General features: G+C 38.6%; 1 protein-coding gene across 8 annotated transcripts in view; it reads right to left on the reverse strand.

Moving 5' to 3' along the window:
- Window positions 1-2,730: 2,730 nt before the first annotated feature.
- The window catches only part of vrk1 (VRK serine/threonine kinase 1), a 71,795-nt gene continuing 61,361 nt past the window's right edge, over window positions 2,731-13,164 (reverse strand). For 7 of the 8 annotated variants that reach the window (XM_069916162.1, XM_069916157.1, XM_069916158.1 and 4 more), the window contains 2 exons: window positions 6,385-6,478; window positions 5,384-6,167 (listed from right to left, as the gene is read on the reverse strand). In XM_069916162.1, the coding sequence (XP_069772263.1) occupies window positions 6,133-6,167; window positions 6,385-6,478 (129 nt within the window). In that variant the 3' untranslated portion in view covers window positions 5,384-6,132. Of the gene's footprint in view, window positions 3,079-5,383; window positions 6,168-6,384; window positions 6,479-13,164 lie in introns of those variants that run through there. The other variant, XR_011351089.1, reaches the window with a different exon arrangement.

Here is a 13,164-nt window from a genome sequence, read left to right on the forward strand (position 1 = left end):
CTTTCTGAAGAGCCCAGAGGACTCCTAAATCCAGCAGAAATAGATATTCACCAAGACAAATGGTTACTTAAACAAAAGCTGCTTTTAATCATCTTTAAACATGAAAACAGAATCAAACTTTATCTTATTACTATTAACTTACTTAACCCCCTTCTTATTTAAAGCACACATGTATGCAAAGTTCTTTAATTCACAGTCCAATCTCACTTTTCATTCCTCCAAGTTCAGTGTGCACAGAATTTAACATTTATGAAGTTCACCAGGCTTTGGTGCTTGAAAGGTGAAGGTTCAGGAAGGTTCTTGTCAGTTTTCAGAGAGATTTGTTGTTTGCTGGACATTCTTCTAATCAGCTACGTCAGTGTCTTGCCGAAGAAACTTGCCACATCAGTGTTTTCCTGATGATAACCTTTTTAAGGTCACCACAGAATTACTTTTTGTTTCTCTCATTTCAAGTGAAACATTAGGCAGCCAGTCCTCTCCTCTTGTATGGACCACAAGGGCTTTGACCAGGCTGAACTAAGAACTCACAACCCATTTTCAAGATGGGTTTTTCCCCCCCTCAAGCTTGCTAGCTTGCCCTTTTCCAGTCCCAGCTGCTGCTCAGAGACATTCAGAGAAAAACCTGTTTGACTCTCTGCTTGCAAAATCACATGACCCTCTCAGAACAGCAAACTGCACACAGCCAGCCTGGGGCTCTGAACCTAATCTCCGCATTCTTCCATCAGTTTCTTTTCAAAACAACAATTCATTATAGTGAAGTCTCTTGGGCACATTTAAAAGGTTTTTGCAAAGGTGCTCGGAGCCGGGCCTATCTGGCTTGAGCAGATCTCCAATATTTTAAATGAGATCTATTTTGAAGTGTTTGTATGCGACCTACACTAAAAACCTGCCACAATGCATCTCCTTTAAAACATTACCATATACAATATAAAATACAACAATCTATCACACTTTTTCTCCTCCCTCTATCCATCCCTTCTGCCTTCTTTCTCTCAATACTCTCAAGCCTACCTCTGCCTCTAAAACTCCCGACCTCCTTGCTTCTCCCACAATAGTCTCTTCCTTCCTCCACCTGACCACACAACCGCTATCTACTTCTTCCCAGCCCCACTTCATTGCAGCAACATTGCCTAATCTTGAATGGCAACAAGGTTTTGATATATGTAGGAATAGTCTACTTCGAGAAATTCCAAATGGGACTGAGCGTGGGAATACTTGTCAATAATTACACCAACACTTTTTTCAAGACTCACTTTTGAGGTTGAAATGATGTCTGCACCAAAGTCAAAAGCAATGGTGCAGCTGGTAGACCTGGGTTAAATCCTGACCCCAGTACTGTGTGGAGCTTGCCCTCGTGCATTTCTTCCAGATGTGCGAGTTGGTTGGTTAACTGATCACTGCAAATTGCTCCACAATGTGGAGGTGAGTGGTTGAAAATGGAAGGAAAGAGGGGAGAAACAAGTCAATATAGGGAGAATAAAATGAGATTAGCATGGAACACTGCAAGGGGGGGTGGATTGATGAATGTTTAGTGGGAGAGTCTAGGACAAGAGGGCACAACTTCAGGACTGAAGGGTGTCTGCTTAGAAGAGATGCAGAACTTCTCCAAGCCTGCGGAATTGGTTGCCACAGGCAGTTATGAAGAGCAAGTCACTGGATATATTTAAGGCAGAGTTGATAAGTATTTGATTAGCCAGGACATCAAAGGTAATGGGAAGAAGGCTGAGCAGTGAATCAGAGTGGAAAAATGGATCAGCACATGATTAAATGGCAGGGTAGACTCAATGGGTTAAATAGACCATTTCTGCTCCTGTATCTTATAGTCTTTATGGTTGGCATGGACACTGGGCCAAAAGGCCCATTTCTATATTGACAGCTAGGATATTGTGTCTTGTCCCATGAATTGCTACTGTGTTATCTTTAGGTTGGAATGATTGATCAAAACTCAGCCAAAATCCATCAAACAGCACTAAAGAGAAAAGAGTAAATTCCAAGGAATCAACATTTCCAATGACCTGACTGGAGACATCATTTGGTCAAGAAACAACACCACTTGCTTTATTTTCAAATGCTCCTCTTGTCCTTTCATAAGTGCATGACCAAAAGCATACTCAGTGCATCTCAGCGTGGTGCAGGAGCCACATTGTTCAAGATCAGGAAAAAAAAAAGCAAAAGATAGTGAATGTAGCTCAGAACATCCATCCCCTCTGTGGACTCCATCTACACATCCCTCTGAAAGGCAGCCAATATATTGAAAGAACCATCACATCTCAGACACACCATCTTCTCCAACTGGAGAGGGCTCAAATGCATGACAACATGCACCAACAGGCTCAAAGTCAGTTTGTTCCCCAAAGCCATCGGGTTCAACGAATCCCACAATGCTAACATGCTGCCCTTGTTTGATGCTAATAGTCATTTCTCATTCATTGGAATTCCATGCACTGTAAATTGTTCTCTTTACATTGTTGTATGAATGTTAGAGAAAACTTATTATTGCTCACAGAAGAATGTTTTGCATGGTACAAGGTAACAATGTGACAAATATGAAAGAAAGGCACAACCTCAGTCTCAAGAGTGTTATCAACTCTTATTTCCATGACTCCTTGATGCTGCTGTCAAATGCTATATTGATGTCAAGGACAGTCATTCTTGTGTCAAAAGCCACGTGGTCCTGGTGAAATCCAAGCAAAGCATCAGCAAATTAAAGCAAATTAAGCAAAATAATAGTCCTGTTGACAACACCATTTTACTGATGACTGAGAGTAGACTGACGTAAAATTAACCAAAAGGGATTTGTCCTTCTGCCTGTGAACATACCTGGACATTATCCATTGTGAGGTAGGTGTATTGTATCTGCAATGGAATGCCTTGGTTTAGTTGCATCACAGCTGTGTTGATGTCTGATCTTAGAGTTTTTGCAATATAAAATTTTTTTTGGTGAAAGAGGGAATCAAATTAGCTCCGTCTGGCTATCAAAAGAGCTGCAGATGCTGTGATTGAAATAAAACAGCTGGGCTATTCAGCTTCTATAGGAGACAAGGTCAGCCTTGTATCTTCGGCCCTGAGCCCTTCTTCCTGGGGGGGAAATCAGAAAAGGCAGAAGTAGGATATATTAGAACAATGTGGGAGGAATCCAGACCAACAAAAGGCGTTAAATGGATGTGATGAGGGACGAGGTAGAATTTATCATGTCTACATGAAAGGAGACGGGATGGAGACGACGGGGAAAGCAGAGGGTGGTTTTAATGCCATCTGGTTGGAGGGAACCCAGATGTAAGATGAGGCGTTGTTCCTCCAATTTACGGGTAGTCTCAGTCTGACAGTAAATGAGACCATGGACAGACATATTGGCAAAGGAATGGGATGGAGAATTTAAATGAGTGGCCACTGGGAGATCCACGTTATTGCGGCAGACAGAGCCACGGTGCTCGACAAAGTTCAACCAAGGTATCGACAATCTACAACAGAGATGGAATGTGAATGATTTAAAGAGAAAACTAATAGCCCACTAATGAAACTAATTTTCCAAATTGATCAGATGAAATCACTGGGAGGTTTAATATATTTTAATTATTTTGTTCCAAAAAAGTACCCGAGGGAGACCGGTTCATTATATGTATTTATATATGGAGTTTATTGCATTACTGATTATATTTGCCTTCAAATGCATTGCCTGCAGTATCCAAATTCTGACTAAGCAAAGGACAACCACAGGACGTTCTAACTAAACTGGCTTCAAAAAATAGGACATTTACAGGTTAAACTCCATCACATCTTCACTCCATGAGTACTGGCACATCTGGAGATTAAAATAGCTGGTCAGTCAAATTGCATGTTTTAAATATGCACAAACTATTTTATTATACTGTAGACTAAGCAAAATGCACTGAGCTTATTAAAAAATCATAACTCATTCACATCTGTTTATGAAAAGGTTTGCAAGATTTTGTGCAAGTTTTAATCCCCTTTTCCCCCATCCTGGAAGCAGGGAAATAATGCGACAGGCCTGGCAAAAGTTTGTTGCAGTTGTGATTCACCAGTTTTTAAAATCTCAACTCACTTTGTCATCCTTGCTTGAAAGAGTTGGCAACCTTTTTTTTATATAAAAGTGTCTAGTTGAACTACTGAAGATCGATTTACAAAACTTTGTACCAACTTGTGTTAAAGTGGGATTTAAATAGGCTAAATTTGGCTAGCATGGATGTGATGGGTCAAATGGCAGCCTCCTGGGCCAAAAAATCAAGGTAACGACTGAAGGTTACCGAGAAGAGAACAAGATTTTCATCTGTGCTATCTGAAACAATGTTGTAACTTACACAAGAAAGCTTTATACGTGGGTCCTTCCAAAAAAGATATGGCGTTTAGGTATTCATCTTGAATTTTCCACTGTCAGCTATTTCTTCACTGAGAGACCCAGAGCTAAGTGCAGATGCTGGAAGCTGAAGCTTAACTAGACAACTTTATGCAGGAACTCAGCAGGTCAAAGCAGTATCAGTTGGAAGGGGGGGGGGGGGGGGGGGGGGGAATAAGAAAAGAGAAAAAACTAATCCTCGACATTTCAATACAAAAACCCTTCATCGAGCTTTGATAAAGGGTTTCAGCTGAAACATCGACCACTCTTTTCTCCCCACTTTGACCTGCTGAGTTCCTCCCATTAGAATGTGTTCATCAAAATTAGAAGGCTTGGTGAAATCCAGGTGTATATGACAGAGAGAGGTCGATAGAGATCCTGTTTAGAATGCATCTCCTGTGATAATATACAAAACATTATAGAAATGGTATTGGCATTCCATCTCCATTTCAGAGAGTGCACAGCATTTCCTCCAGGACCAGTTAAGACCAGATCCACATTCACAGCTCCATTCAGAAATATCTAGTTATTCATACTTCTGTTTCTAAATAATACACCCCCAAAGTGTCAAGGTAGACAGGTTACAATCAAGTATCCCAAGGTTAATATAGCTGTGAATTGGACTAGTCTAAATATACTGGAAATAATTACCACCCATTAATTTCTAGATACGGGAGAGCAGTGTTTAAAAAATATTAGCAATTTTGAAAGGCAGCTTTTCAGCTGTCTGTACTGATGTGGTACAAAGAGACAACGTTAATACTTGGGCTTACTTGCCATCTGCAAACAATGAATATTGCATAAAGACCTCCTCTCACTATTACAAGCCATTTTGGCGTGTAACTGCCAGGTTAACAACAAACTGCATCTCTATATATTTTGTGCTGAGACCCTTAGTATTAACAATGCAATCCATGTTGATGCCACAGCTGTAACTAAGAACTTAAGATGATGTGCAATGCAAGAAAATAAGCACAAGTGGAAAAAAAATCAAGTAAATTCAGTACATAATATAGTACATGGAGAAGGTTTTCATGGAAAATACTTTATTTTGTTGGGAACATATAACCAGTTAGTTTTGCAATAAACTTTAAAATTATGCTGTTCTTTCAAATGATCAAAAAAAAGTGCTGAGAAATTTGTGTCAAGCAAGCACAATTTTTTTTACAAAATTGTTAAGGTCTTGAATATTAAGTCTAAAATAGTAAGCGTCATTCTCTCCAGGTTAAAAGCAAAAGGGAACACAAATTCTTCTGGACATATACCCTGGTATTTGTGACATCACATACATAGCGTGGCAAGTCACGAGCATGTGACCATACAGCGCAAAGCATAAAATCCCCACACTCTCTGCTAGTTCAACAAGTCAGCCTTCCTCTTTCCCCTCAAAAGAGGGCATAACATTTCTCATAGCTTCCTGCCAGCTTACATGCTGTAACTTCATGATATTGCATTAATCATTAACTGAAGTAGCATAAAAACGCATTGTGTGAAAAACCAAAATTTCATTGTGTAATTTTTTTAAATTTTTACAACATAAAAAAAGCACAACGTATAAAATCCAGCATGAAAATGATAGGATTCCATTCTTTTTTTTAAACAATGAAAACAAAGTCCAGTGACTTCATTCAAAATTAGATTTGAACAAAACACAAGTAGCTAATAATAATAATAATCAAAAGGGTTTCTTTTTCTGCAAATTACCATTTATTGAGGTTTTTTTTTGCGTGGACTTGTCTTTACAAGCGGAGAAGTCAGAGTGCCTGTTTCCACTGTCACTACTTGAAATTCTTTTTTGTTGTTCGTTTCTTGGCTTAAAACACAAATATATTACACCATCATTAAGCAAATATACTTCAAGAAGAACAGTGTTTTACAGCTATGAAGAATCTTAGTTTATTAAATTAAAGCAATACCCTATTTGTTAATCGCACCACCCACTGACAAAAAGCCATTTTAGCTTTGAAGACGCACACTGTAGTTCTTTATGTGAAGTGGGATATGAGAGCGTATTTATAAAGGGTTCTTACCATTTGATGTTCTTTTTGGTTTCTTTTTGCTCTCCAACTCTGAACCCGAGTCATTGCCCTCAGAATCATCCTTTGGCTTAGAAATACGGCGTTTCTTTAAAAGAAGTGAAAAGGCATTGGTGAGTTCAATTACATTCAAGAATATTTTGGTCATCCTTAAAAGCAACCACTTATAGTTTAAAAGAATAGACCAAACAGCTTTAAAGACTGGGCAACTCCCAATCCTGGATTTTTTAAAGTAGGAAACCGGTTTTAATTTTGGATGGCACAACATGCGCTTGCAGAGTTGGTTTTAAGACTATTACAAACTCAGATTTTGACAAATTCATGCGATTTAAGGTTCCAAAGTTGTCCACAGTACACTGATTTGACAGTTCAACTCAACAGACAGTGAAGGTGGTTTCACAGCAAATTCCCAAAAGGATATTAACTGATAAGAGGAGCAATGGACAGAGATTTGAAGAGAATTTTTTTTTTTCTAGCTCTACACAAAGAAAGGTGTCGTGGATGCAGGCATTTAATCTACATTTTGAAGATTATATAGTACCCTGAAAGGTGCTGCAAAGGTATAGGATGGTAAGATTGCCTTCACAGACAGGGCACGGAGTACAAGAGTTGGATGTTATGCCACAACTATTCAAGATGTTACTGAGACTGCACCTGGAACATCGTGTGTCATTCTGAGTTCAGAGATGATTCACAAGGATGTGGTCAGAAGGGAGAGCTCGACTTTCAAGGAGAGACTGAATTGTTTAGGATTGGTTTTTCCTGGAGCAAAGTCAGCAAACCATGAACAGCTCAGATAAAGTGGACATCAGTCTTTTCTGAGTGCAACGGAGTCAAAAACTACAAAATATAGTTTTACGGTGAGAGGGGTGATGTGGAAAGGAAATATGAGGGGGAAGGTTTTTTTTTTTATTATATACAATTACAATATTTAAGAGACATTTAGCTTGGGAAGGTTTGGAGGAATATTGCCAAATGCAGGCTAACGGGACTAGGTCAGGAAGTTACCTAGGTCAGCATGGACAAGTTGAGCCAAAGGATCTATCTTCATGCTGTAAAAGTCTACAACTCTATGATCCTGTTGAAAGGTTGGAACATGTAGCCTCACTGGCCTCCTTGTTCCCATCTACTTGGTGTCATGAGCTCTGTTTCAACACCTAAGTGGGAACACATTAACCAATCACAAGCCCATTCAGCAGCAGGAAGCTTGGCCAATCTTCATTGGCTAGGCTTCATCAACATGCCACATGCTGACTTTCCAACCAAAAATCTGACAGGGATAGGAAGAGCAAAGATGTTTAAAAAAAATTCAGTAGGAAGCTGACACCAGGCACTCATGGGAACCATGCCAGACCAGTGCCCCAGGAGCACAAGGCAAGCAGGGCCCAACATTTTCTCTGGTGGCTTTCCTGGACCACTTGCCTCAATCGGATTTTCATTTAAAGTATAATTTTTAAACTTGTCCTTTAAATACTAAACAAAATGCAAAATTAAAAACATTTACTCATTTGAGATTAAAAAAAACTGAAATGAAAATACTTAAAAGATAATTGAGACGCTAATTCTACTAATCATCATATCTAAGTATTTTAAGTATTTTCTGTCTTGAATATTCAAATCGTCAGATTTAAAACATTACAGCCAGGAAGTTTGTGAAATAATGATGATGCTTTGGGAGAATTAAAAACTCTGTCCTTCTAAACAATGCACAGCATTTTCAGAGCATTTTACAGCAAGATTTGTTCGTAAATACTGATGTGCTTTGTCAATTGAATTAATTATCTTTTAATCCAGTTAAGGCCATCAATGAACATCAAGAGCAATGCCATTACCATCAAAATCTGGACATAAAGTTATACCAGCTCTAGATCTTTATAAGTAGAACACTATCCCCTAAGAAAGGGAACTACTGAACATGATAAACATTCTCCCTCGTTCCAATACAATTTGCAATCAGCCACATCACGGATATTTATTAAATCCATTTCAAGCAAAAGGAAATGTTTGCTGCAGTAACAATTTTGCTGCATTTTACTATGCAGGCGAAAAATGCATTGCGATAAATACAAAAATATATTTCCTTTAGAAAGTCTAAAGAAGCCTACTGCACAAAGAAACAGAATTTTCAAGATGGGATAAGAAAATGTCTTACATTGTTTGTATATATTTACTGGAGTCTTAAAATAAAATATTAAAGATTGAACTCTAGGTAATATGAACTATACTGATTTCTAATTGAAAAATCAAAAAGTGAAGCTGGAAACACTCAGCAGGTTCAACAATGAAAGGTTATATTTCAGGTGAACACTGGGAAAAGAAAAAAGTTGTTTTATATTTGCAGAGAAAAATGGGAGGAGGAAGGGGTGGATAACTCTAATAGAGTGAGGCCAGGCTTGGCATAGGGATAAATTGTACTCAGGATACCCCAGATGGTCAGCTATATGGGGATAGACAGAAAGACTAAGCTGCTATAGAATGAAGTGTAGTTCATGACCAAGTACGGTTGTGTTAATAGAAAGAGAAAAAGACCAAGCCAAAATTACAAGCATTCAGCCCAGTTCTGATTTAAGGAAATTGAATTAACACGTAGAATTTGATATTGATGCTGCAATGTCCCAAACAGAAAATGAGATGCTGTTCCTCAGGCATATATTTGGCCTTATTGGAGGAGTGAACAAGGCCCATAATCAGACAGATCAGAGAGGTACAATCAAAGCTCAGGCTTGTATGCACTTTAATTCTCTACTCCAATTTGCATTTTGCTTCTCTACTTCTTTGGCTCGGCTTCGCGGACGAAGATTTATGGAGGGGTATGTCCACGTCTGCTGCTGGCTTGTTGGTGACTGACAAGTCCGATGCGGGACAGGCAGGCACGGTTGCAGCAGTTGCAAGGGAAAATTGGTGGGTTGGGTGTTGGGTTTTTCCTCCTTTGTCTTTTGTCAGTGAGGTGGGCTCTGCGGTCTTCTTCAAAGGAGGTTGCTGCCGGCCGAACTGTGAGGCGCCAAGATGCATGGTTGGAGGCGATATCAGCCCACTGGCGGTGGTCAATGTGGCAGGCACCAAGAGATTTCTTTAAGCAGTCCTTGTACCTCTGACTGCTACAAGAGGTACAAGCTTCTCTCCTACTGGATGCTAGGAAGATATGACATCACACCTTTAACATTTGCATGGAAAATACTAAGGGGGAGGGAAATGATTGCTGAAGAAAGAGCGCACCAGGGATTTACATAGAAAGGGCCTTTTGAAATGCTGAAACAGAAAAGGAAGGCATGTGGGGTCAGTGAAATTGTCCTGAATGTGAAGGAAATACAATTTCTCCACCAGACACATCTTTCCTTTCCCATTCAACATTCTGAAGATCCTACCCTTCCAATAAATGAGAATAGTCCTCCATTTACACAGATCCGAGTGCATTTTTCAAGAGAAACATCAAAAGCTAAAATTTATCAAACATTTTATCAAACAGAATTATCTGTAGAGAGCTTTTATCTGAAACTATATTCAGAATTCATTATAAAGTAAATCAAGCACCTGGCCGAAACTTGGTGTAAACAGGAATAGCCATCTTCAGCAAAAGCAGAGAACAAGTGGAAGAACAATTTGAAATATCAGCATCTCTGGCTGTAGAAATACTGTTCTGGATTTTGAATGATGCATTTAATAGAGGCTTTTTTTTTGCTTCTGCTATACTTGGAAGGACTTGACACAATCCTGAAGAAAAATATCTCTTCTCTGCAATCTAACCTAGTTAAACATACAAACTTTTAAGCATTGTGTTGAATTACCAACATTCTGATACACTAGCTTGATGAAAGAATACTATTAAAGACCATCTTCAATTGCCCTGATCTGTTGAATTTTTCCAGCAAATCCTGATTTTATTTAGGATTTATAGTTAAGTTTATTTTGCAAGATCATGGACTCGTTATTGAGTAGTGTCAATAAAGGCACATTAGCTTCCGTTCCTTGATGACAGCAAGGGGACTTCATAATATTCTTTATTTGCTGGAAGGTGCTTTGGAATCTCCTTTATAAAGTCATAGAACATGACTTTGTGGGCCCAGTGGCCCACAATACTGTGCAAACTCATGTAAGCCGATGTCACAATTCCCTAAATCACACTCAAAATCCTCTATTTTTCTTTAAATGTTCCAGTGCACCAGCCTCCACTGCCATTTCTGGCAATGCATTCCAGGCATCCACCACTTTAAAAAAAAAACTCACATGCAAGTCAAAAAATTGGACTTTGTTTATTGCAAGAATAACTGGAAAAAAGTTTAATTTCATGGGCATGTAACAGAGATAAAGGAAAAAACTATTGTTACTGAAATGAACAGCAATTTCAAACAGTGGTCAAGTCAATTACGTCTGAAGTATGAATGCTTATTATCCCAAGACCAGCAAATATTGAGACTAAATTTTAGCCCCTCATCTGGAAGCTGACTATGTGATTCATCTGCAATCAAAGTTATAGTCCATTCAAGGAATCTTACAAATACTGCGGACAACCGATGCAATATTTACATCACTCTACAGCTGTTTGAAACTCATATTTTAATTCAACATACCAACTCTCGTGCTTTCACAGAAAGATGGCCCAATTCCATTATTACCAAGAGAAACACATTAAGTTATAAAAATCATGAAATTCGCATGTTTGACCTAACATCCAATTTAATGCTGCAGTTGATAGTCAATACCAAATTCTTGAAAAATGAGCGACTTGTTCTGTTCAATTTTTTTTTAATTAGACATATAGCAAGCACGGTAACAGGCTCTTCAGGCCCAAGATTTCACGCTGCCCAAATTGACACACAAACCTGCACATTTTGGAAGGGCGTGGGGAAGCTGGAGCACCTGGAGGAAACCCACACGGACAAGAGGAGAGCATACAAATTCCTTACCAACAGCGTCGGATTTAAGCACTGGTCACTGACGCTGTAATAGAATTGTGCTCACACTGCTGGGCGGTTTAAAATAAATATGCTGGAGAGATTTGGCCATTTATCACCTGGTGCTCATAGCAGTATGCACAAAGCTGCTTGGAAATGAGAAGCTTAATTTTCCAGCCTAGCCAACTACGAAAACTGAGTTTATGACCAATTCTTATCCCTTAGTGTGGTCTTCCTTGCACTCAAAAAGCATCTCATCCTAAACATCCCTGGAAATCTTCTCCAATGTCTCCAACTTTCTAAATAAACTGTTGAACACATCTTGAATGCCTAACTGAAAGCTCAAAGGCAACAGGACCGGAAACTGAAGTTTTAATTCCTGAAAGCCAGCAGATGGCTTCCTGACGTGCACGAATAGAAAACAAAATTTGAGATTTAGAATGTTAAATTCCCTTCTTATTTAAATCCTTTCATGGTTCTCTCCCTTCCTCCTTCAGTAGCCCTCCAACTTTATGATGGCACCTGACTTCAAAATCTTGTTCCTTGGACAACGAAAGCTCCAGCCACTGGAATTAAGCAATTTTCATTCTCTCAGCTTGTTTAATTCCCATCCGATACAAGCCTTAAAACATCAAATGAACCAACCCATTACTATTCTTGCCTTCTTCATCCTCACTCAGCATCAATTGTTATGGTATACACCTCTGAGAAACACTTCATGCTATTTCCTATATTTAATAGTACGACATTCAGAATAAACCAGCCTCGAGTACATCATAAAATTGTGATTTAATCACCACTGTTGGAAAACTATAATGGATGTGTCTTGGAGATACAGAATATAATTTATATAAAAACTGAATTCATATCATTTTTATAATTTATTTCAAAACAGCATGTTCAGCAATGCATTTCAAGTAATCAACAAATATTTAGTAACTGCCTGTAAGATAATAATTACTACTCATTTTAAGATAAAAAAATACCATAGAAACCATAATATGCAAAACACACATCTGAAGCAATGTCAATGCTTGTAGACACAGCCCAGACTGGAGTTTAATTTGCTGACGAGCATTATTACAAAATAATAAACATATGAATGTCAAGCGCAAATATATGCACATTTGAAATGTCTCCCTGTGTAAAATATTCTCAGGCATCAGAATAATTGCTCTCCAGAAGAAAAATCATATAAGTTTCCCATTTTAAGAACAGTTTTATATTTGCTTCAACAGCTTTGGACAGCAGCCGAGATAAGCAGACAATAGAGGGGATAAAATTGAGAATTAAACTGCAGTTAGTCAAATGCTATGGCAGGTCTTTGTTTAGCTAATTGTTTTCCCCATAGCCAAATGGCAAGCTTAGTCAAGGAATCAATGCAGAGAACACTGTTGGTATTGCCTGGCTCAGGACAAGAATACTGCTAATTCTCCTCCTCGTTTCAACCAATTTTTGAGATTCTACAATTCCATTTAAAGCCTTGGACCCTTTCCACGGCGTAGTGTATGATATTTTATCATTTTGTAATAACTCTAAGCAAATTTTTTTTTAAGTGGTTAGCAACAATTGGCTTAGACTCTAATCACTGTATTTATTTTCACATGCTGATTGCTGCTTAATACATTTCATTTCTGATGATGTAACATGCTTTCCAAGAGCTCAGGGGAAAAAATAAGGTTTTGTGCGGCCATTAGTGAAATTTGGCTTTTTTTCTCCTCCTTCCCCTTTAGAGAGCTTTATGGCACTGCTTTGTACACCACCACCTTGGCCAATAGCTGCTAGATGTAATCAACAGGCCACAATGGCTCATTGCTGGAATGGCTCGATTTACATTGAAAATGTAACAGCAGGTTGCTAAGAGTTTTCTTTTGGATGCACA

This window comes from Narcine bancroftii, chromosome 2, assembly GCF_036971445.1.
Source record: "Narcine bancroftii isolate sNarBan1 chromosome 2, sNarBan1.hap1, whole genome shotgun sequence".
NCBI classification, from domain to species: Eukaryota; Metazoa; Chordata; class Chondrichthyes; order Torpediniformes; family Narcinidae; genus Narcine; species Narcine bancroftii.